Raw genomic sequence first — 27,217 nt, 5'->3', positions numbered from 1 at the left:
TTTTTTTTATTATCTCTGCCAACGAAGGTGAAGGAGGTTATGTTTTTCACTCCTTTCTGTCTGTTTGTCTGTGTGCAGGATATCTCAAAAAGTTGTGGATGGATCTGGATGAAATTTTGTGGACAGGTTGGGTCAACGACGAACTGATTAGATTTTGGTGAAGATCCGGATCCGGATCTGACGACCAGAAATTAAGTGATTCTTCACCATTGATAGATAGGGCCAAAAATGATATATAGCACGTTATCTCAAAAAGTTGTGGACGGATTCGGACGAAACTTGGTGGAGATGTTGGGTGTGTGACACGGAAGAATTGATTCAATTTTGGTGAAGATGCGAATCCGGATCCGGATCTGATAATTTTCAAAGCGATTCTTCACCATTGAGCGATAGGGCTGAACCAATATATAACACGATATCTCAAAAAGTTGTGGACGTATTCAGAAAAAAAACTTGGTGGACATGTGTGTCTAGCAAGGACGAATTGATTCGATTTTGGTGACGATCTGAATCCGAATCTGGATACAAGAGTTGTTTAATTTAATTAAAGAATTAGAATTACAATTTAAAAAAAGAATTAAAAAATCATATAGCAAGAATTAAAAAAAATATATATTCAAAGTGATTCTTCACCATTGAGAGATAGGGCCAAAAACGATATATAGCAAGATATCTCAAAACTGCAATGGGCCAGATATGTTCTTGTGGATCAGGCATTGCATGGCAGAGGTATGCACTCCACTGAGTGCCCTTCTAGACCACATCCCACCTACTGTATTGCTACATTTCAAGATTTTTTAGGTTGTAATGTGTCTGATAATCTTCAGAGATTAGAAATAAATGTTGATGATAACATAGTAAGTGTTTTTATTAATGACAAAATCAATGGCATTGATATTGTCAGGTCAGAGGGTCCATAAACACAGACTGCTCTGAGCCGGATGGTCAGAAGGCGTACTTTGAGCAGGTCCTGACCCTTGGCCTTGACCCTGTTATCGGAGGGTTCCACACACAGAGAGAACGTGTATGAGACATATTTAGCCTCTCGACATCTAAATAGACTAGGCCTTCCCTCGTGTAGGCCATACACCAGACAATCAATCCTAACACATGTCGTTAATACATTGTTCAAAAAACCGTCCTAAGATCAACTATGCAAAACACATATAGTGCTGAGGCCTGAAACTAACGACAGTCCCCTCCCTCCTATAGATGTAACAATTCAAAGGCCATAAATGTGATTCTTATCACCAGTCATTTAAGCGAATTTCAGAAATGACATGGATGTTCAGGAAACTCTCTTAACGGCCAAGCTTGGATTGGATGGGGTACCTCTGAATGCACAAACAGGATTTTTAAGAGATTGTCATAAACTAGTGTCAGCTCGCAGTTTGCTCACCTATAATTGCATAAGTGGGGTATGGTGAGTTGCTATTCGTGAAGACATACACAAGAAGAATCACTGCAATTTGTGAGTTCGGAGGAAGAGAGGAGGAGGGTAAATTTAACTAGGGTGTAAGAAGTGCATTTAACATTGAGGTATAAAATCATAAAGGTAACCCTGGCCTTTGCCAACACACTGTACAACTTTGAGAGAGTAGATACTTTTCAGAGGACTGATAACATTTTAACCAGGCTGTTTCTAATACCTGTAACATTGTTGATTTTGTATTGCCAGTAGTTGCTTGAATATGAGTTGCTTGTTATTCTTCAGGATGGCCAGTCTAATGCGTTTGTAGATTAGCATTTGTGGAGCATGATTTAGGTCATTAAAGCTGATGAACTTTTAATTGTCTTATAAAGAGGTTGAATGGGTTGCTCACCTGGACTTGCAAAGGAGAACAAATAATTCTCATCGGAATTCCAAGTGCCCTGGAGATGTGGACAATGCGGCACGTTTGAAATGATGTACGAATGCTGAATGAGGACTTTTGCACATGTGCTGCATGTGTGTTTATCGCGACTCGCTTCTGCTCGATGGGTATTCTCAATATGCCGTTGCTCGAGCGAAATCTGTCATTCAAATAGTCTTTTAAACATAATTTCCAGCATTTAGACGAGAGTGGCAAATTCCGAGTGGTTAACCATAATTGTTTTGTTCAGGAATCCAAATTGGACTCACGGAAAAATAGGAATCCGAAAAATATCCGTGAATGAGAGATGTCAGGTCCATACCATTTCCCATTAATCGAGTTAGCTAAGGGCAGCCGTGGTTAATACACACATACACACGAACGGACGCTTCACCTTTCACCAACAGATGCAAAAATCTAGTAAAATTTATCTTGTGGCCCTGGAACCAAACAAAAAATAAATATTTATCAAGGCTCCACAGCCCACACAACACCCACTCTCTCCCCCTTCTCCTCCGAAAAACATGAGTAACAGTAAATATAATCATTTTAATCCCACCCTGTGCATCGACAAGCCCCAGATATGACATTCCCATCGGTGTTATCAGCACGAAAGTTTGAGTAGAAAACACACACACACACGCATTTATGAACCTTCGGCCTTTCACGGGGGCACACCGTCGGAGAGTTTTTGCAATACTGCACAAACAGCAAGACGTTAACTTTTTGGACGAGTTGATCAGGAAGTACTCCAAATCTTTCATTGTGCAGAGGCATACGCCTTTCTCGAAGGCACGTTTGCAAGTATTTTCAGCTTCTTTAAAAGTTTTTTCACTCGTTCCATACCACAATCCTTATCTGGCAGGCATGAAACACATCCAGGGCTGCCCAGGTGAACTTTGTTACAGGTGGTTTCTGTGCATGCACGCCGAGTAATCTGGGGATGCTTACGTCATTTCGAAAGTGCCATATTACCGATACGCATTTATTGTCTTCAACAGTGCTGAAGTAGACTTCATAAAAGGTGATACTTCGCAAAGTGAAGGGCGATACCACTTTTCCATGAAGCGAGTTGAGTGTTTTTGATCACTGAAAATCTGGAACATACATTTCTACATGTTCTGAAAGGTGAGGTTATTTAAATAATGGATTTTTATTTGTATTTTCTGTGTGAGTTGTTGGAGTCTGTTTTTGTTGTAGTGAAGCCTGTAAAAGTTTATTTGTAAATGATGGAGATTATTTTAATATAATTTGGGGTGAATAAATTTGCAAAAGATAAACAGCATTAATTGTGAGTTACCAGTCTGAGGCAATTACACAACTTGTTGTTACGGAACTTTGCCTGTAACATGGTGTCCAATGCATGGCTGGCTGTCCTGTCCGTTTTGACTGCTGATTATGATGCAAAGTGGTTCAGAATTGAAATTGCACCAGATACAGCCTTGCCTCTGTATGTCAATGAAAAAACAAAAAACAAATTCAGGGCACCCCAAATATCCAGAACACCTCCTCCTGTGGGAAACATACGAGAGCTTAGCTTGCAACCTTTTCAAGGTAAATACCTTTCCCACACGATGAAGGTGTCCATGGCCATGCTGCCCTGGGTGACCATCTTGTTCCTATGAACTACTCATGGAGCCCTATCCTGGTATCAAAATGTAAGATGCTTCTTGGATAAGCACTGACTGTTCCTGAAGCCAGCCAAGCCACAAACCACAACAACTACATTTCTTAAGATTCTTTATCCCACTTTTCCTTTCTCAGTTGCTTAAAACACAGTGTTGAATGTTAATAAGGCTCCTTTGCTCGGTCTGATGTGCGATTGCTTGATCACCATTATCATCATCACAAACTCGACAACATCACCAGAGCAGCAAAAGCCAACACTTATTCAGAAAGATGACTTTAACAGCAATTACCCTAAATGGCTTGAAAGTAGCTTTAGAGGAATCATGCTAAGAGTTTTTATTATCTTTTCTCATTAAGACAAGATTGACATGCCATGTTATCTTATCTCAAGCCAAGGTTGACATGACATTGTTGGCACTCCAACTTGTGACTACGGTTTCTACTTTTTATCACAATCATATTATATGAGTTCCTTTACAAGGAACTTCAATTCAAGAGGTCATTAGGCCCATCCAGCTTGTACTATGATGGCCAACCTATGGTTTTTTTTGTCTGCGCGCTCTCCTTTTGAAATGCTGAGCATCAAGCAAGGGAAGCAGCACATACCATTTTTAAAGTCTTGGGTATGACTTGGCTGGGGTTCGAACTGACGACTTCCCAGCTCAATGTGGACACTCGAATCATATTACTGGACATCTTTGCATTTGGTTCTGGCTGACCCTCCCTCTTACCCCCTCTGACTTCCTCGACTCTCATGGCCAACACGTAGCTGTAAACAGAATCCATTCATCTCTTATTCCTGTCAAGGCTGGAGTGCCCCAAGGCACCTCTAGACCATCTAGACCTCAGCCTATTTCTAATGTGCATCACCTAGCTCTCTGAATCTATGGAAAATCCTCATTATATATTTGCTGATGACTACATCCTCTGCTGTGATATCCCTCACCCATCAGATAGGCAGCTAGCAGCCTCTTCCTTAGTTCAGACCTTGATAAAATTACAAGCTGGTCAAAGACTTGGAATATGTCTTTCAATCTGGACAAATCTCTCTCTCTCTCTCTCTCTCTCTCTCTCTCTCTCTCTCTCTCTCTCTCTCTCTCTCTCTCTCTCTCTCTCTCTCTCTCTCTCTCTCTCTCTCTCTCTCTCTCTCTCTCTCTCTCTCTCTCTATCTCTCTATCTCTCTATCTCTCTCTATCTCTCTATCTCTCTATCTCTCTATCTCTCTATCTCTCTATCTCTCTATCTCTCTATCTCTCTATCTCTCTATCTCTCTATTTCTATCTATCTCTCTATCTCTCTATTTCTATCTATCTTGCATCCCTCCCTCTCACAGTGTACAGCAATGTTTTGCATCCCTCCCTCCCACAGTGTATAGCAATGTTTCATGAGGAATTGCTCTCCCCACCTCCACCCCCTTATTCACTCTTCATCCTTTCCTAGCTTCCCCTTCTGAAATGACATATTTACAATCACGATGCACTCACCAGCAATGCCAACCCTCCCGATTTCATCGGGAGGCTTCCGAAAATTCACCCAAACTCCCGCCCTTACGATCACTATCCTTATCCTCCCGAAATTTTGATATTTTTGCACTGTTCACTAATCAGAATGTACTAGTATGAGAATTGAATGAAAAGCATCGTCTGCTACGTATAGCATGTGGTAACTCCATAACGTTCGCTGCTACCAAATTGTACGTAAAAAAATGCAAATTCAAATGAGGAGCAGCGAAACATTGGGTCTGGATCTCGCTTAGGCGATCATGCACTGAGATTTAGTGCATGCGGTATGTGTGCAATACAGTGCATGCGGTATGTATGCACAGTGTATATGCATGCGATACGCTCACTGCATGCAGCTGGGCCCCGTGCCAGCCCGGCGGTCGCGACCACCGTGCGGTGTTTAACAGCCGCTAGAGTTCTACGAGTCGCGCTGCAGCTGTGGAACATCGACTTCGAAGTTACCGATGCTTCAAGCCCTCGATGTTGATTACGAAATGGCAGAAAAGAAGCTTACGAAGACCAAGAAATGGTCTCAGAAGTACAAGACCGAATACAGTCTCCAATACCCGTGTATTCGAAAGTCTGAAAGAGGAATTCATCATGCGTATTGTACAGTATGCAGCGTTGATATTTCAGTTGAGCACGGAGGTCGCGATGATATTCGGAAGCACTTGGGAAGCAAACGGCACACAGACATTGCAAAGGAGAGATCTTCGAGCACGAGTACCGGTACACTTCTGAATTATTTCACCAAACAAGGGACAAGCGAGGAAGAGGATGTTACCCGAGCGGAACTTCTCTTTAGTGGATTTATTGTGGAACATAACTTGCCCATATCAGTCTCAGATCATGCTGGACCTCTATTTCAAAAGATGTTTCCAGATTCAAAAGTTGCTTCAAAGTATGGATGTGCAAGAACAAAAACTTGCAAGATGTGCAAGATGTGCAAGAACAAAAAAAAAAAAAAAAAAAAAAACAAGAACAAAAGCAAGAAAAAAAAGAAAAAAAAAAAGAACAAAAAAAAAGAACAAGAACAAAGAAGAAAAAAAGAACACTGGTCAACAATTTTTTACTTTCTGAATGTTGTCTAGATTTCTACAAGTGAATTAGGGTATTCTGGCACTGCTGAATCAGGAAATGGCATCCGTTTCTCTCCATCAGGTCAGGTTTTTGTGCTAAGTTGATTTGAAAAAAATCAGATCTTGTGACAAAATCAATTACATTTTTGTGGCATTATCAGCTGATTTTTGTCAACACATATCATCCTAAACATGTTTTTAAGAAAAAAAATGTTTTGCCAACAACATTTATTGATTACATGATAGAAACATCGATTACTGTCATCTGAATGGTGGGCATTGATAAAGGTAAGTACAAGTAAATTGCATGTTGCGTCACCACTGTTCAAACTTCAGGGCTTGAACTTCCGTTTCTTCGAACTCCTGGAATGTTCAGCGGCAGGGAGGTCTCTCTTCAGATTCCAACAGTAGTCAGCCATCATGACTGCGTCCCAGCGACCCTGATACCTGGTCTCCATCTCCTTCATGTCCTGATGGAATCTCTCCCCCTGCTCGTCACTCATTGAACCCAGGTTCTCAGGAAACCGGTTCATATGTGAAAATAGGTAGTGCATCTTGATGCTCATGTTGCAGTCCAGGTTTCTGGAAAGCAGTCAGCATGTTGTTGACAAGTTCTGCGTAGTTTCTGGCCTTATTGTTGCCAAGAAAGTTCTTCACTACCAAAACAAATGTGATCCACGCGACCAGTTCCACTTGCTTCATTGAGTTGTTGAACTCTGGATCTCTGATGAGCTGACGGATCTGAGAACCATCAAAGATGCCAGCTTTCAACTTCTCCATGGTCAATCCTGGAAAAGCCTGGCACAAGTAAGTGAAGCAGTCACCATCTTTGTCCAGAGCTATTGGTGAACTGCTTGATTAAGCCGAGCTTGATGTGCAGCGGTGGGAAGAGTATTCTGTCTCTGTCCACCAGAGGGTCGTTGATGACGTTTCTTTCTTTGCATGGCACCAATTCCTCCCGCACAGGCCAGTCCTTCTTCGTGTAATGCTGAGCACGGTCCCTACTATCCCACATGCACAGAAAACATGGGTACTTGGGTGAAGCCAGACTGTTGTCCCAACAAAAAGTTCACCATCTTCAGGTCAACACAAATAAACCACTTATGCTGATCATAACCAATTTTCTCCAGCACGTACTTCACCGCTTCATACTTCTCCTTCAGTGTAGTCGAGTGAGCGATGGGTACAGAGGCAAACTGGTTGCCGTTGTGTAGCAGAACACATTTCAGTGATCGCTTGCTGCTGTCAATGAACAGTCTCCAATCTTTGGGTTCGTACTGTGGCACTCCAAGCTGGAGCAGAAGGCCATGTCATAAATTGGCGCATGTAGGTATTGTACATTCTTCAGAGTTCGTTATTTCAAGAAATACAACTTTTTTGTATCACATTATTACAAAATCTGCCCCATTAACTTTAGTTTTGATCCACGAACTTTATGCTTTGCCTCACCAATTTTGGAAGATTTTGAGGTTTTATGACTTCAAACTGATCCCTTTTCGACATAATCACCTAGAACTATCGTACCTGAATACTTCTTGTCATTAAAATAATTATTTCCAATCAAAACAATTATTTGACATGACATTTTACCCCACCAACTTCTTCTAAAATGCTCCACACATGCGTACATGTGAACAAAAATGTAAAAAACGACATGTGGCCATATCTCAAAAACTTGACCTGATTGAACAAAACTAATGTGAGTTTTGGATTCAGCGCATCAGATTCGTCCTAAATCAGCTTAAAAAATGCAGACAACAAATTTGTTGTTGACCAGTGTAATTGGTGAGTTGTCAAATGTTACTGCTTCATCTATTGCCGATATTGCTAGACTAGCTCCATTTAGCCTAGCTACAGACTGTAGCAATGACAGTGGTGAGGCCCAGCTATATCCTGTCCTGATTTCGTACTATGACAACAGTGCTGGGATTGTGAAGCAAGGTTTGCTAAGTTTGCCTGCGTGCAAACAAGATTCCACTGGAGAAAACATTTTCAAACTGCTTGATCATGAGTTGTGACAGGAAAATTCCGTGGGGAAATTGTGTTTCCTTTTGTGCTGATAATGCCTCTGTCATGGTGGGCAAGCACAAAGGAGTCGCTGCTTATATCCACAAACAAAATCCAGAGTGCTACATCATGGGATGCCCTTGCCATATGATGCACAATACGGCCAAGAAGGCGGCTCAGGCCTTCCCCATTGAATTAGATGACTTTCTCATCGATATTTACTACGACTTGGACAAAAGTAGTAAACGCGTCAAAGGAGTGAAAGTACTGCAAGAACTCTGTGATGCCCCGACACACAAGATTCTGAAGCATGTCGCAACAAGGTGGCTGTCCCTTGGTCAGTGCCTAGACAGGCTGATTGAACAGTGGGAGCCACTTCGCCTCTTCTTCAAAGAAGAAGTCCGAAGAAAAATGCAACCAACTGTAGCCAAGACTCTAACAACGAGCAAGAAGGACGGCACTGTATCTACTGCCAGTACTGGCACTGCAGGATCAAGCACTAGTGGAGCAGCATTCACCACTACCACTGCAGTATCTGCTGCGAAGAAGACAGCAGGGACAGCACCAAAACCAATGCTGAGAGCAGGTAGCATCACCGGCCCTTCATCACGTTCATCTACAAAGCAGATCCCTTCAGAGTCGAGAAAGACTGTGATAGTCCCATCTACAGGCAAAGAAGGACCCAAGTTAAGTTCTGCTTTTGCCAAATCACTTGATAGAAGCTCAGCAAAACCTTCGAATCAGAGGTCTTCTTCCTTGGCTGCACCTACCTCAAGCTCTCTCCTCAAACGTAAAATTGGATCTGGTACTACGAGTCTGACCTCTTCTGCTGGCAGTAAACGCAAGTGTGATCGCCCTGCGGCTAAGTGTACTACGAGTTCTACAACTAAAAGCGCATCTTCCTCAAACACTGTGCAGGAATCTAGAGAAAAACGTGTCAACAGGATGTTCTTGTCTCCACAAACAAAACTCTATTGTTTCTTCCTTCGATATGCTAACAAGCTTTTTGAGAAGGGGGAATCTTCTCTGCTCCAAAGAGACGAACCCTGTATTCATCTCCTGCACGGAGAATTGAATGGTCTTCTGAAAGATATCTTCGTACGGTTTTGAAACCATCGGTGTCATCGGTTGCTCTGGTAAATGTACCCTTCTCTGACAGAAATCATCAGAAGAATGATGAGGACCTCATGATTGGGAACGATGCCAAACTGTATATAAGGGAACAAAGGAGTCTCAAGAAATCCACCTTCACTCTGAGTGAGTCAGACATCCAAGGTTTCTTCAGTGCAGTTCGCTCATATTATGTGAAAGCCTGCAATTACATCTTCAAAACCTGGCCGCTAGATGATGAATTAGCCAAGCATGCTCAGGTTCTGGATGTTAAGCTACACCAAGAAGTGGGGTTTGACTGTGTGGAGTTTTTCATCAAGAAATTCCCCTGTCTGTTCAGTGGCGGTGATAGTGACATAGACAGTCTTGAGAGTGAATTGGCTCACTACCAGGCAGACGCCTCCATAGCTACAATTGCTACTGAGACAGTGAGAGTGGATGAGCAGTGGCATCGGATTTCACAGCTCACAGATCCCTGCACTGGTGCCAAGAAGTATCCTAATTTGAGCAAAGTGATGAAGGGAATCTTGGTCATTCCTCATTCGACGGCATCATGTGAGCGGGCACTCAGTCTTGTACGGAAGAATCATACTGAATTTCGTCCCAATTTGAGTGTCAAAACCCTGGAAGCTCTCTTAATTGAAAAACTAGCTCATAGCACCCCTTGCTACCAGAGAGAATACAGCAAAGACATAATCAGAAGGGCTAAAAGAGCCACACAGCTGTCACTCAGCAAAGCTGCCATGGAAAAAGCAAGCAGCAGTAGTACCAGCCAGTAAGGTAAGAAAAATATTGCTTCTTTTGTGCTTTTTGTTAATCTTTGATTGTCCCCTAACTTACTAATATTAACATACATGTAACATTAAAAAGTGCACAATTTTCCCCTTTTTTTGTTCAAAAAGTGGGAATTCTTAACATGTTAAATGCTCCAAAATAGGGCTCAGAGGGCACTAGAGAGCGTCTAGAACCCCAGAGCTTCCAGGGCCCTAAGGCGGGCCATGGACCCCGGCGCAAGGGTCGAGCGCTCCGCGCTCGAGATGTGCGCTTGGCGCACATAATTTGGTGTCGGTTGAAAATCCTCCCTAATTCTGATTTCCAAAAGTTGGCATCTCTGACTCACTAGAAGTGTTCCCTTAATTGTAAAACTTACCAAAGCGACAGTTAAAACAATTAGAGCCAATCCATGCTATGGCCTTGTGAAGATTGGCCTCAACGATTGAGATAGCGGTCTGTTAACTTGTGCACCGCCCAAATAGATATGTGGCATTCTCTCAGAGATTAAACCCATGTCGTTTGAAATTAGTCTGAGGTCATTATTACTTTGATGCAGGACCAGGTTGTCAGGGACCCGGCAAGGGTGTTATGCGATGTAATTTGCTCACCTGAAATGTAGTTCCAGCAAGCTTTTGGGATGGTGCGTCATCCATCCACAAATACTTGCAACTTCTTCTCTGAAATTACACACACAATTCCGATGAAACTTGACCAGCACCTTCATCACCCGTGATTTATGAAAGTTTGTTTATGGCATTAAAAAAAAACATCCATAGGTATTTACTTTCTTCTCCGTTACATATTTTGTGGGTCATCCACGCCTACTAGCGGTTGCCTGGTTATCTTATCCAGCCGCTACCAGGTGAGTGCCCAGCGGTATTGCCAAAATGTTTTCTATGTAATTTTTTCTTTGCATGAACCTCCTTGTATGCTCCGATAACTTACTTCCATATAATTCTGTGGCATAAATATAAAAATATTTCATTCAGGTTGGAGGGAAAAGTTTCTTACCATAACACTTCTGTTCCGGTCCTCAGGGTTTCCTAATTACCTCATTAGCAAAACATTAGTTCCTGGTAACGAATTCAAAACTTGGAGTTCAGTCAGGTCAGGTATGGGAACATGCGCCGGAGCAGCACGCTGCTGCGTCCACTTTCCGCCAGAACTCAAGGGGACTCTGTCTGACCATCCACCAGGCAGATGCCTGGACCACCCCCATCTCCTTGAGATGCTGATCAACCTGCTGCAACTACGAGGCATGTGGTCGGCCATTGACCTCCGCGACTCACGAGGCTCCCTTGCTGAGAGAATCGGGAGAGCAGGATCAGCATCAGGAAAACAAGCCACATGTCAAAAAAAAGCCGCAGCTGATGCTCATGGACTATACAGGTAACAAATCTCATTTGAGTCTCTCAGCAACCACTCGATGGACAAGAAGTCTCAACAGAGATAGCCAAGGATTCTCCGAAGAGACCTGGTGCCAAAGGAATTAAGTCACCATCTCAGATCCCTGGTCAGAGTCCAAGTCTCACATCCGTAGAGCAAGACTGGAAGCACCAAGGACCTGAAGACTCAGACTTTCGTCCTCCAGCACAGGTACCGGCAGCGCTACACCCCATGATTCAGTGAATCCATGACTCCCCAGGCCCGACCCAGACGTCTGTTGACCTCTGGCTCACAGCCAGCAGAGACATGAATATCACTGCCAATTTGAGTGAATCTCTCCGTGACCTCAATATCCTCACCACAAACAGGTACAGACAACATAGCAGCATCCAAGACGTCATTGGAAGCCTGGATCTTAGTTTTGACCCAGAAAACCCATAATCCCAGTGGCTCCGACTCCTCATTCAGCCCCATCCAAAAGGATATCTGGTGTCTCTGCAAAGATGATTGCATCATCTGCGAAATCAAGGACAGAGATCTTGACATCCTCCCCAGGATCTAGTCCATACAAGCACTGCAAAGAGTGGGGGCCAGTACGCACTCATGACAAACTGCAGGAGCAACTGGAAATAAATTAGAGATGGTACCACCACATCTCACAGCACTCAGTACCAGCGTATAGTTCAGGCATCAGATTGATCAGTTTCGGTGGCACCCCACGAAGACCAAGAATCCTCCAGAGGGCATCCCGATTCACTGAATCAAAAGCTTTGCAGAGAAAAACATAGGCTGCAAGCAGTCCCTGCTGAAACTGTCATCTGCATTCAGTGAGGATCCGAAGAGCAAAGGTACAGTCAATCGTTGACCTCGTTGGTGTAAAGCCTGACTGATTTGGACGCTGGTGCTCAAGCAGATGGTACAAACCCTATCAAGAATTATCCGAGCAAAGACCTTGCCCGGCACTGAGAACAACGTCACCCCTCAGTAGTTGTTGCAGTCCTGGCGATCACCCTTCCCTTTCCAGAGAGGGACAACAAGGCCCCTCTTCCAGTCAGTTGGGATGATGCCTGTGTTCCAGGCAGAGCACAGAACTGTGCGCAATTACACAAGTACAGCATTTCCACCAGCCTTGAGAAGTTCAGCATGGATGCCATAGATCCCAGGAGATTTACCCCATTTCAACCGGTTCACCACAACAGGTTTTTCCACAAACGAAGGTGGACCACAGTTGATTGTAGGGTCAGCAATAGGGATAATAACACCCCGACATCCAACTTGATCATTGGTGGATCAGCCTGGAACAACCGCTCAAAGTAGCCAGCCCAGCGGTCCTTCACTTCTGACTCCTCTGTCAAGAGACCACCACCCTTTGCTCTAACTGCAGTGCACCACGGGATGGGCTTGGATGAACGCAATGCAAGAATTCCCCAGTAAGCAGGATGAGAATCCCTTGACCACAGGTGATGCTCAACCCCCTCATAGATTCCTCCCACATAGGCCTCCTTATCCACCCTTAGTGCATGCACAGTTTTACGCCTCAGCTCTCTGAACAGCTCAGCTCTGCCAATCAGCCTGGCCCTGCGACTCTGGTCAATGGTATCCAGTGTTTCTCGAGAGAGAAAAATTCTTCTTTGCCCTATGGTGAGTTCCAACACATCCACCGGCAACATCAAGGACAGTGGTCTTGAAGGCACTCCACAACTCTTCAGGACCTCCCAAAGCACCCAGACCCCCCCCCCCCCAAATCTCCACTCGGCCTGTTCACAAACTCCTCAGCCATCCTCTCATCCTTGAGCTTGCCATCATCCAGCCTAGACTGGGATGGCACCATTCTCCCGAATTGATGCTGCAACTTTAGAGTTGCTACAACAAGCCTGTGGTCAGTATTGAGGAACTGAGCACTCCGGTAGACCCTGCAGTTCTGGATAATTCTCCAACGACCGTCAATGAGGACATGGTCAATCTCCTTTGCCACACCGCCAGCGTTGGAATACCAAGTCCAGCGATGAGCTTGTGGGCGCTGAAACCATGACCCAGCCACCCTAAGTCCATGACTTCTTGCAAAATCAAGGAACTTAGTGCTGTTCAGGTTCACATTTCCAGACCCATGGGGACCAATACATGTCCTATAACCATCCCAATCAGTTTCAGTCGATGCATTGAAATCCCCCAAGTCTAAAAGAGTATCTCGCCTGGGGCACGGATCATGGAGGGTGGAGGGTGGGAGGGGAAAGGGAAACAAGCTGAATCATTCTGGACGTCATTTCATTCCACTAAAATATTTAAATATGTTTCTGCATTTCATTTCTTCCTGTGAGCTTTTCATATTCAAATCGACTTCTCGCATCGACTTCCCTTTGGTGGTTTTAGCATCTTTGAGATTAGATAGCTGCTTCGATTCCTTTGGTAAAGGTAAGGTTATTCTTTTTATTCTCATGATTTTACGAGTTCCACGACCTTTGCAAGTCTATGCGTCTTACTGTTCGTCTTATGGTTTTCCAAATCCCGACACTTGGAAAGGTATAAAGTTTTTGACAAAGTTGTGGAGATATCTTCCAAATAAAAGAGTCAATAAATCACTTTTTTGAGGAAATACTCATTCAGGAGCATCGACTCTGATTACAAAAGAATAAAATAATAGTAAAACGATGAAAAAATGTTTACACACTTACGTTTGCCAGACTCCAGGACTGGAAAGGTGTGAAGTTGTTGACACCTGCACGTCTAAGGGTTAACGATGTGTGTGTGCGTGTGTGTGTGTGTGTGTGTGTGTGTGTCCATCAAACAATCCCACGAGATATGCGGAAAGGACATGTGACAATAAACGACCCAAAAACCAATTATCTCCTGATGTTTGTGTGGGTGTATGTATATATATGTATATATATGTATATATATATATATATATATATATATATATATATATATATATATATATATATATATACATACATACACATATATACATACACATACACACACACAAACATCAGGAGATAATTGGTTTTTGGGTCGTTTATTGTCACATGTCCTTTCCGCATATCTCGTGGGATTGTTTGATGGACAGCTGACCATGATGGGTGAGGAGGGGTGTTGAAGGTTTGAAGTCGGAAGGTGATTGGCATTCTCTCAAGCAGGACTTGAACCCATGTCATAAAAGGTCTTTGTCCGAGGTTATTCTTTAATTTTAATGGTATGTGTATGTATGCATCAGGAAGATCATTGGTTTTGTGATGTTTATTGCCACATCTATTTTCTGCACATCTTGTGGGTTTGTGAGTTGCATCAACTATCGTGACGGGCCATGACCTGCTCATGGTCACATATGTTTTCAGCACATCATTTTCATTGCGCTTTCCATGAAGTCACAAATGGCTTAAAAGAGTTTAAATATAAAACTGAAGAAATACAGGGCCCTCCATAAGTATTGGAACAGTGAAGTCAAATTTGTTATTATTGCTATTTATTCAAGAAATTTGGATTTGAGATCAAAAGATGAACAAGTAGCGGTACGTTCAAAGTACACAGGCCACATACCAAATAAATAAAGAAATCCTACAGCGCGTGACATTGCCTTTGGTGCTCCGGCAATGCCGCTGTGTAGCACGTGGAGCCCGAATTTAGAGGGAGCGGTATGCAATAATTGATTGATTCAGTGATGAATTGCAGAATGAAAATAAATAATAGTCAAAAAATAATTGATTTCTCAATCAATTGCTAAACCACCACTGTTTCATCCGAATCTGTAACTCTTTGAAAATTAAGTAATTAATCCAAAAATGAATAATTAATCGATTAATTGATAAATCAATAAATCAAAAATACCCTTTATAACCAAATCATTTGTTCATTGTCGTGTCCAAATATCAGTTTCCGAGCTCAAAAGGTGCTCGAGATATTGCCCAGATGACATAGAAAATAAATAAATGGATAAGAGTTATTTAATTAATTAATTGATATATAAAAAAAATAAGAAAAGGCTTTTCACCAAAGCACATCTTCACTTTTGTCCCCAAATTTCAGCTTCCTCGCTCACTGGATGGCTGAGATATCGCCCAGACAAACAAACAACCAAACAAACAAGCAGTCATAGACTGGTACTTACGAAATCGTCAACTTGACCTCTGACCTTCTCTAATAAAAGCTGTCTCTAGAGAAGGTAGCGACGCAAACCAGAAGTTTCTACGATGATTCTGTACAAAACCATCAAAAATCGTAACGTCGATCGAAGCAAAAATCTCCATTTCTCCACGCAATTATTTAATATTATTTTATCAAAGTCACAAAACCGTAATATTCGGCCATCCACCAACAATCTTTACATAATCCGACGGCTTAGCGAGTCAGGCATGCGACGATAACCTTTATTGGGATAAAAAATGACTTTTAAACACCACCTTTATCGAAAACACCGTCAGCGCGCACATGGAAAACCTTTACATGATCAACGACGCGTTTGCTCTTGCTCGAGCGCGCTGCACCACGTGACGAGCTGTGATGCGGCGAGTGAAATATTTTTTATACAATCTTAAAACGTCTCCAAAACATCCGATTTTTACCAGAATTTCGACAACCGAGTTTTAAGCATCCTAAGCGATCACAAAAACCGAAGATAAAATTAAAATTGAAGTTAAAACGAACTCGTAACGTCGATCGAAGCAAAAATACTCCATTTCTCCACATGAATTTACAGAATTGTGTTTGACCTCACTGTGAACTTGACCTTTGACCGATTTTGACCAAAATCTAATCAGCGCTAGCCATCACCCTCCTGAATCACATGGTGTAATTTGACATTGGTCGCTTCCTCGGTTCTCGAGTTATCGTGCCTACAAACAAACACACAAACACAAACAAACAAACAAACAAACAAACACACAAACAGAGGACGGAAGTCATCAATATACTTACGAAATCTTTAGATTTCGTAAGTAAAAACAAATGGAGTGAAAACTCAGCACTCCCTTCCTTCGACACCCGGTGATGACGTCATGCATCGCCGGGATATCCCTTAAATGCAATAACTGCAAAGCCTGTGACCCATTGATATCACCAAACTCTTGGTATCTTCCTTTGAGATGCTTTGCCAAACCTTGACTACAGCAGTTTCAGTTGTTGTTTGGTTTGGTGGTTTCTTAATTGAGTCTTCTATTGCATAAGTGAAATGCAAGCTCCATTGGATTTCAAACAGGAGATTGACTCGGCTAGTCTAAAACCTTCAATTTTTGCCACTGATGAACTCCTTGGTTACGTTGACAGTGTGCTTTTGGTCGTTGTCCTGCTGCATGGCGAAGTGCCGCCAAATGAGTTTGGAGGAATTTTCTTGTACATCAGCAGACAAAAATGTTTCTGCACACTTCCAAATTCATTCTGCTGCTGCCATCATTAGTTACATCATGAATAAAGATGAGTAAGTCAGTTCCAGAGGCATGCAAGCCCAAACCATGACACTACCTTCACAATGCTTCAGAGATGAGGTAGTATGCTTTGGATCATGTGTAGTTCCTTCCTTTCTCTGCACTTTCACCTTTCCATCGCTTGGGTTAAGGTTTATCTTGGTCTCATCTGTCCAAAAAAAACTTTGTTCGACAACTCTACTGGCTCAACTCTGTACTTCTTGGCAAATTGTAATGTGGCCTTTCTATTTTTTGGTGCTGATGAGGTTTCCACCTTGCGGTGTTGCCTTTGTAATTCTGCTGTCAAAGTTTCTGCGAACAGTAGATTGTGAAGCTTTCACCCCTGCACTCTGGATGTTGCTGGTGATGTCACTGACAGTTGTTTTCGGGTTTTTCTTCACAGCTCTGATGATTTTTCTGTCATCAACTGCAGTTGTTTTCCTTGGCCGACCTGGCCGTTGTCTATTGCTAAGTCCACTAATGGTTTCTTTCTTTTTCAAGATATTCCTGATTGTTGTATTCGCTATTCCCAACTTTTGTGCTATGGTTCAAATTGAATTTTTCTCTTCTTTTTAGCTTGCAAATCGCTCGCTTTTCTTTCATAGACAGCGATCCATGGTCTTCATGTTGGTTTATGCCTACAGACTCATAAGGCAAAAGCAACGGCCAAAACCAAGACGAGACCATCACAGATCTTTTATGTGTGAACAATCAATGCGACAAGAAACTCCTGTCAGTCATTTGGGCCAATACTTATGTTACCTAAAATAGGGGAAATAGGGGAAAAAGTGCTATTGTTATACAATGGTAAAACATATATGCATAGAAATAACGAGGAATAAAAGCTGACTTTCTGTACTTTTGCCTCATATCATCTTTTGATCTCAAATCCAAATTTCTTGAGTAAATAGCAAAAACAACACATTTGACTTCACTGTACCAATGCTTCTGGAGGGTACTGATGATGTAACTTCTGTAATGATGATGTAACAATTTGCCCTTTTGCGTTGAAGAACGGAAGTAAAGGGGAAGTGGAGGGAAGCATTATGTAATTACGATTTATAAGTGGGGGGCAGAATACAATTTTGATCATAACTGTGTGGCACTTTGCCGAGTGTTTCAAAATGATGAAAAAACTGTTTTAGAGCCTTGACGTGTGTGTGTGTGTGTGTGTGTGTGTGTGTGTGTGTGTGTGTGTGTGTGTGTGTGTGTGTGTGTGTGTGTGTGTGTGTGTACACGCGTCACACACTGGGGCATATCGTGAGAATTGCCAGATCCCGATATTGATCCTCACTGCTTTTGTTCTTGTTGGATCACCAATTTAGCACCTTTTTTATTTTCAGTGGAATTACCCACAATATGAGTGTGGAGGGTGACACCTGGCCACAACAAAGCACAAATAGAAGGGCACTTAGTGGCGCTGATACCTCTACTACGCAATCAATGCCTGATCCACGAGAACATATCGGGCCCATTACATTTTTGAAATATCATGCTACACAGTACTATATCGTTTTGGCCCGTTCTCTCAATGGTGAAGAATCATTTTAAAAATCATTGGATCCAGATTCGGATCTTCACCAAAATTGAATCACTTCGTCCTTGTCACACACTCAACATGTGCACCAAAGTTTCGTCCGAATCCGTCCACAACTTTTTGAGATATCCTGCACACAAACAAACAACAGACAAACAAACACAAAGGGGTGAAAACATTTTCTTTCACCTTTGTTGGCAAAGGTAATCAGACCTGCCCAGACAGATCATTAGCGTGGGCGGTGTGCCAGAACAGATGAAAGCGAGGCTATCCGAGCAGCGACTAAAGAGTGTGTGCAGCAGCACTGTGTGTGCCTCCGGGAGACACAACAAGAGGTAAGAGGAGCTGAAGACAAACAGCGGCATCAGCAGCACTGAGCGGGAATGAGCCAAGAACAGCTTGATGCCATGAGAGCGGAAAAGAGAGAGAGAGAGAGAGAGGTCAGCACCACCGAAGGGAAATGAGCTAAGAACAGCTTCAGGACATTCGAGCTGAACAGAGAGGGCACCAATGTCAGAGATGGATGTATTATTAGTTGGTGATGTATGTACAAGACAGGTGACCATGACGGGTGGGGAGGTTGTTTGAAGGCTTGGAGTTGGGAGAGGATTGATGTCTTAGGGTTGAGAGGGGGTAAGTGAGGACTTGGTTTTGGGAGGTGGACATTGAGGACTTGGGGTTTGTGAGATGGGTGTGGGGGGAGTTGAGGGCTTTAAGTCACATTTTGCATTCTGTAGAATTTCCACAGGTCCCTGCTAGTTATTATTATTCTTCCTTAATGGCCACAGTTATTACCATGTTCCTGTCAGGTTGGCAGTGCAAGCTTGGCCCAAGTCTTGCACGAACCAGCTGCCGATGCCTCACGTTCGACTAAAATTAGAGGAGGAATTTGGAATTTGTTCATCGCACGCCTGCTCTTCGCAAAGGACACCATGAGATCTTTAACATCCACCAACTTATGGCGGCAGATGGGATGCCCAGTTAAATGTCCATCCGAGGGACAGCACACACATCGAAGAATCGCCATGTTTGTGAAACATCAGGATGACGGTTTGTAGGTGGGTCTGGATTCAAACGCAGGTGAGACAGCCTAAAGGCGAGTGTGTGTTACAAATTGAGTCATGCGTCGAATAAAGGTCACAATTGGGCCGTAAGGGTGTCAGGGGAAATATTGCACGTCACACTTGAAGCCATGGTTGGGAAAATTGACATATCAGGCCCCAATATATAAGTTATAAACAATCCATGCACAGTCCACAAATTATTATGTCTAGAAAAATGGGACAGGCAATGGGATACATCATTCATGCGTAAAGACTCATTTGAGCACCGGACCTGGAGGCCGATCAAGTTGAGACGGCTCGGATCCGTTAGTCTGTGGGGAACGCAATAAGCATATACTGTCTCAAGGATATCAGAGGTGTATTCCATTTCCAGGCAGCTTGTAGAGCACTCACCAAGTGGCTTAAGCACTGAAGCAAGCACTCCATTGAAACGGTTGATGAGGAACTGCTACATTGGCAAGTGATAGCAAGCTGATTGGTAATGGAACACACCCTGGGTTTGCTCCAAATTCATTTCATTTGCGACTGTTCAAAAAGGTAATAATTTGTTGCAAAGAACTCATAGAATAGTTTGTGGTTATATTGTTTGTTTGTGTTTTTTCTTTTTAAACTTTTTTTGTTTGTTTTACTTCCAACAGGTACTGCGCCCTACGAAACACCAGACTGAGCTATTTATACACCTCAACACGGAGTTCGTCCAAGGTGGAAATCCCCCTTGGGGAGGGGGCAAGTGAAGTCGCTACAACCTCCACCGTGTGATCCTTAGTCCCCCTGGTAAGTTTGGTTGAGATTGGATAAGGAACAACCGAATGTATCACGGTCAGACAGACAGACAGACACCAAATTGCATATTGCTTTTATGAAGTATATCATGGATCTTTAACTTTGAGATGATTGCAGAAGGGGCACAGCCAGCCTTTGAAAAACATGCACCATGATGCAGCACCCTTACTGTTACAAATGCTGTTTTTTTTATTTTCTTGACTTCCAGAGCTCAATAAAAATAAACTACCTGCCACCCTTTTATCAAAGTTTCAATTCAAAATTGCAACACGTTTTCCCTCACACCTCCCATACAGACAGTGTTTGGTTCCTCAAATCCACAGTCAACAAGTTGGAAGCTTCCACTGCTCCTGTCCTGTCTGGCAGCCTCACCTCTCCTCAGAATGCCTCCTTCCTTGGCCAAAGCTGGAGATTCTTTGAGCAATGTTGGGATTAAGAGGAGGGAGAGCAACTGGGGCTGGGTGGTGGTGGCTGCAGCTTTCACCGTCTCATTGTGCACCCGAGCCGTGACAAGGTGAGTGGATAAAGCTACACTTGCAAGTACCGGTAGATAATTATCCTGATTAAAAGTTTCAATGAAATATGTGAAGTGTGAATCTGACATTTCCTGACTTTCACTTCTATAATTTTGCACTGTCATCCACTTTTTATCACAACTTCAATCTTTACCACCTCCACCAGCAAAGGTGAAGGAGGTCATGTTTTCACCCCTTTCTGTCTGTTCGTCCGTTTGTGTACAGGATATCTCAAAAAGTTGTGCACGGACCTGGATGAAATTTTGTGGACATGTTCGGTGTGTGACAAGGACGAACTGATTACATTTTGGTGAAGATCCGGATCCGACTACTAGAATTTTAAAAGTAATTCTTCACCATTGAGATATCGGGCCAAAAATGATATATAGCACGATATCTCAAAAAGTTGAAGACGGATTCGGATGAAACTTGGTGGACATTTTGGGTGTCTGACCATGACGAATTGATTCGATTTTGGTGAATATCTGAATGCAGATCCAGGTGTAGGCATGCGCTCTACCGAGTGCTCTTCCAGTTTATAAAATGGGTTCGTCTGTTAGTGCTCCCATCCGAGTCCCTGGCTTGTGATGCAGGGAATCTGGGTTCAAATTCCATCTACTGTACATGTGTTTGTCTGTTGTCTACTAATGTCTTTGGAACTTATGTAAAAGTCAACTAATATCTATGTCATATATGTACAAGCTTCTCCATGTGCCTTAGATCAATGAAGAAGAACAAATCTGCTGGATAGTAAATATTGCCATGATTTAAAAAAAAACTTAAGCAACCAGATATCGGGACTTTTTTGTTGTGTCCTGTATGCTTGGCGCATCATTCAGTGGTTTTGATTGCAGCTCATATTTCATCATTTTGAAATGGGGTCACTGAGGAGAGGTAATGCGTAAACAACATGTGATGTTACGTGCGCTTTCATATAAATTGGAGATCTTGGCAGCGTGAAATTGTTTTCACAACGCGACAAGGAATGTGGATAATGAAGTGCGATTCATGAGAGTTATTGAATGAAACAGTAGATCTGCTATCAGAGGAAACATAATGTTCTGACCACTCTCCACATGGTGTTTTGCTTGAGATGCCGATTATTATGAATTCCTTTGGAAGGAACGTCGATGCAGGATGAGGCCTTTGGGCCTATCAAAGAGGCCATGAGGCATTTGCTATGGTTGCTGACATATTGTTGTTTGGCTGTGCCCTATGCTCTAAATCAGGGGTGTACAACCTTTTTCGTAAGGGCGACATTGCAGTTTTACGTCTGCAAGTTTATCTTTTTACGTAAGGGCTACTGCAAGCTACGTTGCAATGTTTGCCCCGCATCGAGGACCGATGAGCAAATTGCATAAAGCATTAGATTGTTCAATTTTTTTGAAAAAAACATTTGTCAAAACCCCAAAAATGTGCATTTTCAGAAAGAAATTGAAAATTAGAAGACTAATTTATGAGCTTACTTTCTTATTACTAAACAGTGATTTATTGAGAAGTTCTGGCATTGTTTTTGCTTGCACGAGTAGTCAATGTCTGCCCGCACACTTGATGTAGCGATACACAGCGTATTCCTGATAAATGTCTGTATTTCAGGATTGTTTTGACATCTTTCATTCTTGAGAAAAGTTGTTTGCAGCAATATGTGCTGCCAAACAGGGTAACGAATCAAAGGGCATGTTTTGATAGATTAGGAAAGAGTCTGAGGGAATATATTGTCTGAAATGTCATAAGGTCCCTGTGCTCTGTGAACTGTTGTTTGCACAAAGCTCTCTTCATGACTGTTGTTTACACAAAGGTCTCTTCATGTCACCATCATTTTGGATCTCAATTAGTTCCCGTTGGAACATATCATGAGCGTCAGTGGCATCATTTCCAAATGGATCTGCAAACACCTTCAGTTCATCACAGTGTTCTCTGACTTCCGCAAATCTTTCTTGGAAATTATCTCTCAGGTTGACGATCGCTTCGCCGTCTCAACATACCTTGTTGATTATGTTGTGAAATGCACAACTTTCTTCGTGATCAACTGTTTCTGAATGAACATTTAGACCTGCTCATACAGTTTGCTTACAAATTGATCCTTTCCTTGTAGTTTCACATTCAAGTCTGCAAGATACTTGGTGGCGTCAACTAGGAATGCTAAGGCATTCAACAACTAATCATCGTCCTTGAAGCTTTCATCTTTTCCTTTGTTTGTCATGAAGGTTTTTATTTCTTCAACCAGTGACCAGAATCTGCCTAGTGTGGCCGCTACGCTGAGCCAACGGACATGGCTGAAGTAAAGGCCATCATCATGGTCTGAATGTACCTCTGTAAGAAAGGCTTAATTTGAAATGACTGTGATTGAGCCCCCCTGGGCCTTATGAAATTGACTGCATAAACAACCTTTTTCATCACATCATTCACCTCCAGGGTCTTTGCACATTGCTGTTGTTGACGAATTATGCAGTGATGCGTAATGACGATGAGTTGCCGAGTTGAGCATTAGACGAACAAATCCATTGTGCTTTCCTGTCATCGCAGGGGCTCCATCAGTTGTTAGACCACAAAGTTTGTTGCCTGGAAGATTGAATTCCACCAAGACACGTTTTAGTTCATCAAAAATGTCTCGTCTCGTTTTTGTACCTTTCATTGGACATAAGTCGAGTAGTTCCTCAATGACTTCAAAAGTTTTGGTGACTCCTCGTACAAAGATTGCCAGTTGAGCTGTATCACTCACATCTGTGCTTTCATCGAGCACTAAACTATAAAACCAAAAGGCATTGTCCTTTTATCAGAGAATTTTGAATGTTGAATGTTCGGTCATTTACTCTTCCAGGAAGGGTCTGATGTGAAAGGCTAATTTTCTCTTTGTCAAGACATACCACATTTAAATATGCCCAAACAATATTTCACATATTCCTCATCAGACAATCGTTTCCTTCTCTTGACTATTGCTTCAGCTATCAAAAAACTGATCTTGTTTGCTGCCTCAGAACTCTGGTTTACAGAATTTTATATTTATTTTTTATTTTTTGTATACCTAGTCGAGACTTGTGAAACAGCTAGTACAATGAAGGGATCAGGATGTAACAGGACAAAAGGAACAGTCAAGAGATGGGGTGAAACACCAACAGCAGAATTGAAGGCCAAGATAGAGGGAGACTTGCACACACAATGGGGATGGGAAGGAATGGGGGGGGGGGAGTGGCAGGAGAAGATGGATGGGGTGGACAAGATGGATGAGCTAAAAATAGAACCACTGGATCTGTAGCTTATCTGGACCCTGGCCTAATATTTTAACCCAAATTTGATAGCATTCTGACTGGTGGGTCTGGAGAAGAAGATTTTTGAGGGAATTTACTAAGTCTGCCATTTTTACCTACTTAAAGTCACGTGACTGGAATGAGTTTTGCAATCCCTGCTACCAGTCAGGAACAGAACGTTGTTGCCAATTTTCAGCCAGATCGGCCCAGCGGTTTCGCTGGAGAAGTCGAAATAGGAGACGGACGGACGGACGGACGGTGCACAATGACAATTCCTTATCTGGAATTCCAATTCCAGATAAGCTAAAAAATCAAATTGTCAGGCCTAAGTCACATTTGCCACGGCGGCCGTGGAGTCTACAAAATCTACAGCCACTAGCAATTATAGGGCGGCTGCAGTATTTCCACGGTCACACAATGCAGCAGTCACATATGTTTTTATTTTTCGGGTAGCCGCATGGTGCATTTAGAAATTGTGGAGACCGAAAACGTGGGGGTGCCATACAGTCTTTGATTTGATGTCACACGGTGACCTTAGGGCGTTCCTGCGGCGGCCATATAATTTTCAAGGCAGATGCAAGACGACCGAAGGGGGGGGGGGGCCCTAAGGCGAACGTGCGGCCAGACGTACGGTAACGAGTGGGTTCTTTTTAAAAAAAAATTTTATTTTACCAGTTCTTTTGTTTTGGCTTGTCGAATTGCTACGGCGAACGTAGAAATGAAAAAAGTTATAACTCCGCGTTATAATTCCACGGCGACCTCTATGGCCTGTAAAATATAGCCAAATGGCGTAGGGCCACCCTGAGGCCACCGCATAAACTCCGCGGCCACCACACGTTTCTGTCAATTCAGAGGGCGTACGGCCGCCGTATCCTCGCCGTAGAGCAAATGTGACTTAGGCCTCAGTCCAAGAGCCTTTTAAGAATCGGCATTCAGTATCAATTCTACGTTTCGTACTTGTAATCATGGGAGCCACCATCCTTTTTTAAAATAAATATTATGGGAAATGAAATGAAAATAAATAGAATGCTCATAACCCATCAAAAGTGTAGCCGGCATGAGTTTGAGGTCACGTGACTGGCACCATCTTGGTTAGCACGACTTGGCTGACTCCTGTCATGGATCCAGTTAGTTTTTGCACGTGTCCCAGATTGAAAAAGCCAAATAAATGTTAAAATGCCATTTTGTGCAACAATAAACCGCTCCAATCGGTTACAGGAGGGTTGTGGAAAGACGTTTCACAGGTATTTTTAAATGTTGATGAACAGGAATGGTGTAGTTTTACTCTGAAATATCACTGCAGTATCACAGCTTAAACTTGAGGGGGAGCACTCGGTCGAGTGCAAAACCTCCGCCGCCAATACTGCTAGGTCACTCAAGTGAACCTGATATCCTATTCATTCAATTTGATGTCAACAGTGCTCACAGAGTTATAGTTTGCAACTTTCCCTTTTACTTTTAACTTTTACATACTCAATTCATTCCTCATAACTGGATTCCTTGAGACAGAAATTGATTTTACGTGGGTATATCCACCTGAAGTTCCAAAATCAGCCGCAATTAAAATTTTTGCATGTTTTTTTGTTGGAAATCACTTATAACATGTAGAAATGCAAAAAAAAAAAAAAAATAATCGAAATTTTGGATGAAAAAAAGTTGCAAAATTTTTTTTTCTCTCTAGCAATTTTTTTTTTGGGGGAGGGGTGGAAATCACTTAAAACATGTAGAAATGATAAAAAAGCAATTAAAATATTTTTTCAAAATGGCCGCCATAGCGGCCATATTGGATTTTGGACCGAGTCCAAAATCTAATGGCATGATCCTTGGACCATACCTAATCCCCCCACCAAGTTTCGTCGAAATCCGTCGAGGAGTTTTTCCGTAATAATGTTCACAAACAAACAAACAAACAAACAAACAGAAAGGGGTGAAAACAGTAACCTCCGATCTTCAATGGCGGAGGTTAATAAACAGCAAATATTAAATAATTCTGGCTGCCAGATCATGTGGCCGATCAAGTTGAAATTTAAAACATATATTTCCCATCACTACTAAATCATAAATGTGAAGTTTCACATCGATTGATTAAGCGGTTTCAGAGAAAACATTATTTAATATTTTTCTTCAATCCAATGTGACTGCCAAACCATGTGACCGATGACATCATGTGTGAACCTTTTGTTCCTCATGGATAGGCTGTCATACGTGTAAAGTTTCACCTCGATCTGCTCAGCCACTTCAGAGAAGAAGATTTTTGAAGGCTTTTGTAAAAAAAACACCAAGATGGCTGTCGAATCACGTGACCAATGACTTCATCAAATTATTTTCTGTGTACCATTTTATCTCGAGATGACCTTCAAAAATTTTTTATACTGATCAGATGTGGCGTTCTACAAATGCAATTATGACGTCATAATGAAGGCACCTATGACGTCATCAAAAATCACACTTATTCCCCATGAGGAGTACTTCCTATGTGCCAAGTGTCAATTTTTTCCTTGGTGTAGTTTCAGAGATTGAGGTCCAAAGTCTTTCCATTTATGCAACATGGCTGCCACACCACATGACCGATACTGCCATAATCATGATTAAAACATTCTACATGAGTAGTCGCACCTATGGTGAAAATTTTGTCTTCGTCCGACAAGCGGTTGCGGAGAAAAACACGAAAGTTCTGTGCGGACAAACAAAAAACAAATAAACCAATGTCACCCGCAGGGTGACCCGTATCTTGCCAAAAGGTGACCACGTGTGACTTCTTTAAGGTCACACTGAGGTGAACAGAGCTGCTATCCACCAGGAGCGACTCCTTGAGGAATATCTGCCTACGAGAGATTCCGATGAGAATCGTTCTACAGAGTAACCATGAAAAATATGCGTTTGCCTCATAACGTCACCAAATGCCGTCATAATGTCTCAAGCTTGACATATCTAGAAATCACTCATCGAGGTGTTCAATTTGAGGTACTACACGATATGGTTCCTAAAACTTGAAAATTTGACCTTGGGGTCAAATATGCTTGACCTTAGGCGCTAACCATGAAGGTCAAGGCCAATCGCCACCAAAAATTAATCAGCTGAGCGCCAGACCATGAACTATATTCCAATGAAGTTTGAAGACGATCCGATCAAAATTACTCAAAAAAATAAGGGTTTCGTCGACTCCCCTGATTTGCGACAAAGTGACCTTGACCTTTGACCTTGACCTTCAAAATTTTATGCGCTGAAAGGGACCTCTATAGGCCTCTGATATGCGAAGTTACAAAAATTTCCAATGATAACTGTGCTCTGCAGAATTTTTTATTCGTGATTACAGACAAACAAAAAAAAAAAA

General features: G+C 42.4%; 1 protein-coding gene across 6 annotated transcripts in view; it reads left to right on the top strand.

Annotated features, from left to right (window-relative positions):
• LOC147035394 (monocarboxylate transporter 12-like) overlaps positions 1-27,217 on the top strand; it is a 170,912-nt gene that overhangs the window by 49,167 nt on the left and 94,528 nt on the right. For 3 of the 6 annotated variants that reach the window (XM_085897717.1, XM_085897725.1, XM_085897707.1), the window contains exons 2-4: positions 2,855-2,981; positions 19,976-20,111; positions 20,417-20,634. In XM_085897717.1, coding sequence (XP_085753843.1) covers positions 20,504-20,634 — 131 coding nt within the window. In that variant the 5' untranslated portion in view covers positions 2,855-2,981; positions 19,976-20,111; positions 20,417-20,503. Of the gene's footprint in view, positions 1-2,854; positions 2,982-19,106; positions 19,354-19,975; positions 20,112-20,416; positions 20,635-27,217 lie in introns of those variants that run through there. The other 3 variants (XM_085897742.1, XM_085897735.1, XM_085897752.1) reach the window with 3 other exon arrangements.

Source organism: Eptatretus burgeri, chromosome 1 (assembly GCF_056783735.1).
Source record: "Eptatretus burgeri isolate ZD-2024b chromosome 1, Ebu_testis_v1, whole genome shotgun sequence".
Classification (NCBI taxonomy): Eukaryota; Metazoa; Chordata; class Myxini; order Myxiniformes; family Myxinidae; genus Eptatretus; species Eptatretus burgeri.
This window is presented reverse-complemented; position numbering and strand designations above follow the sequence as displayed.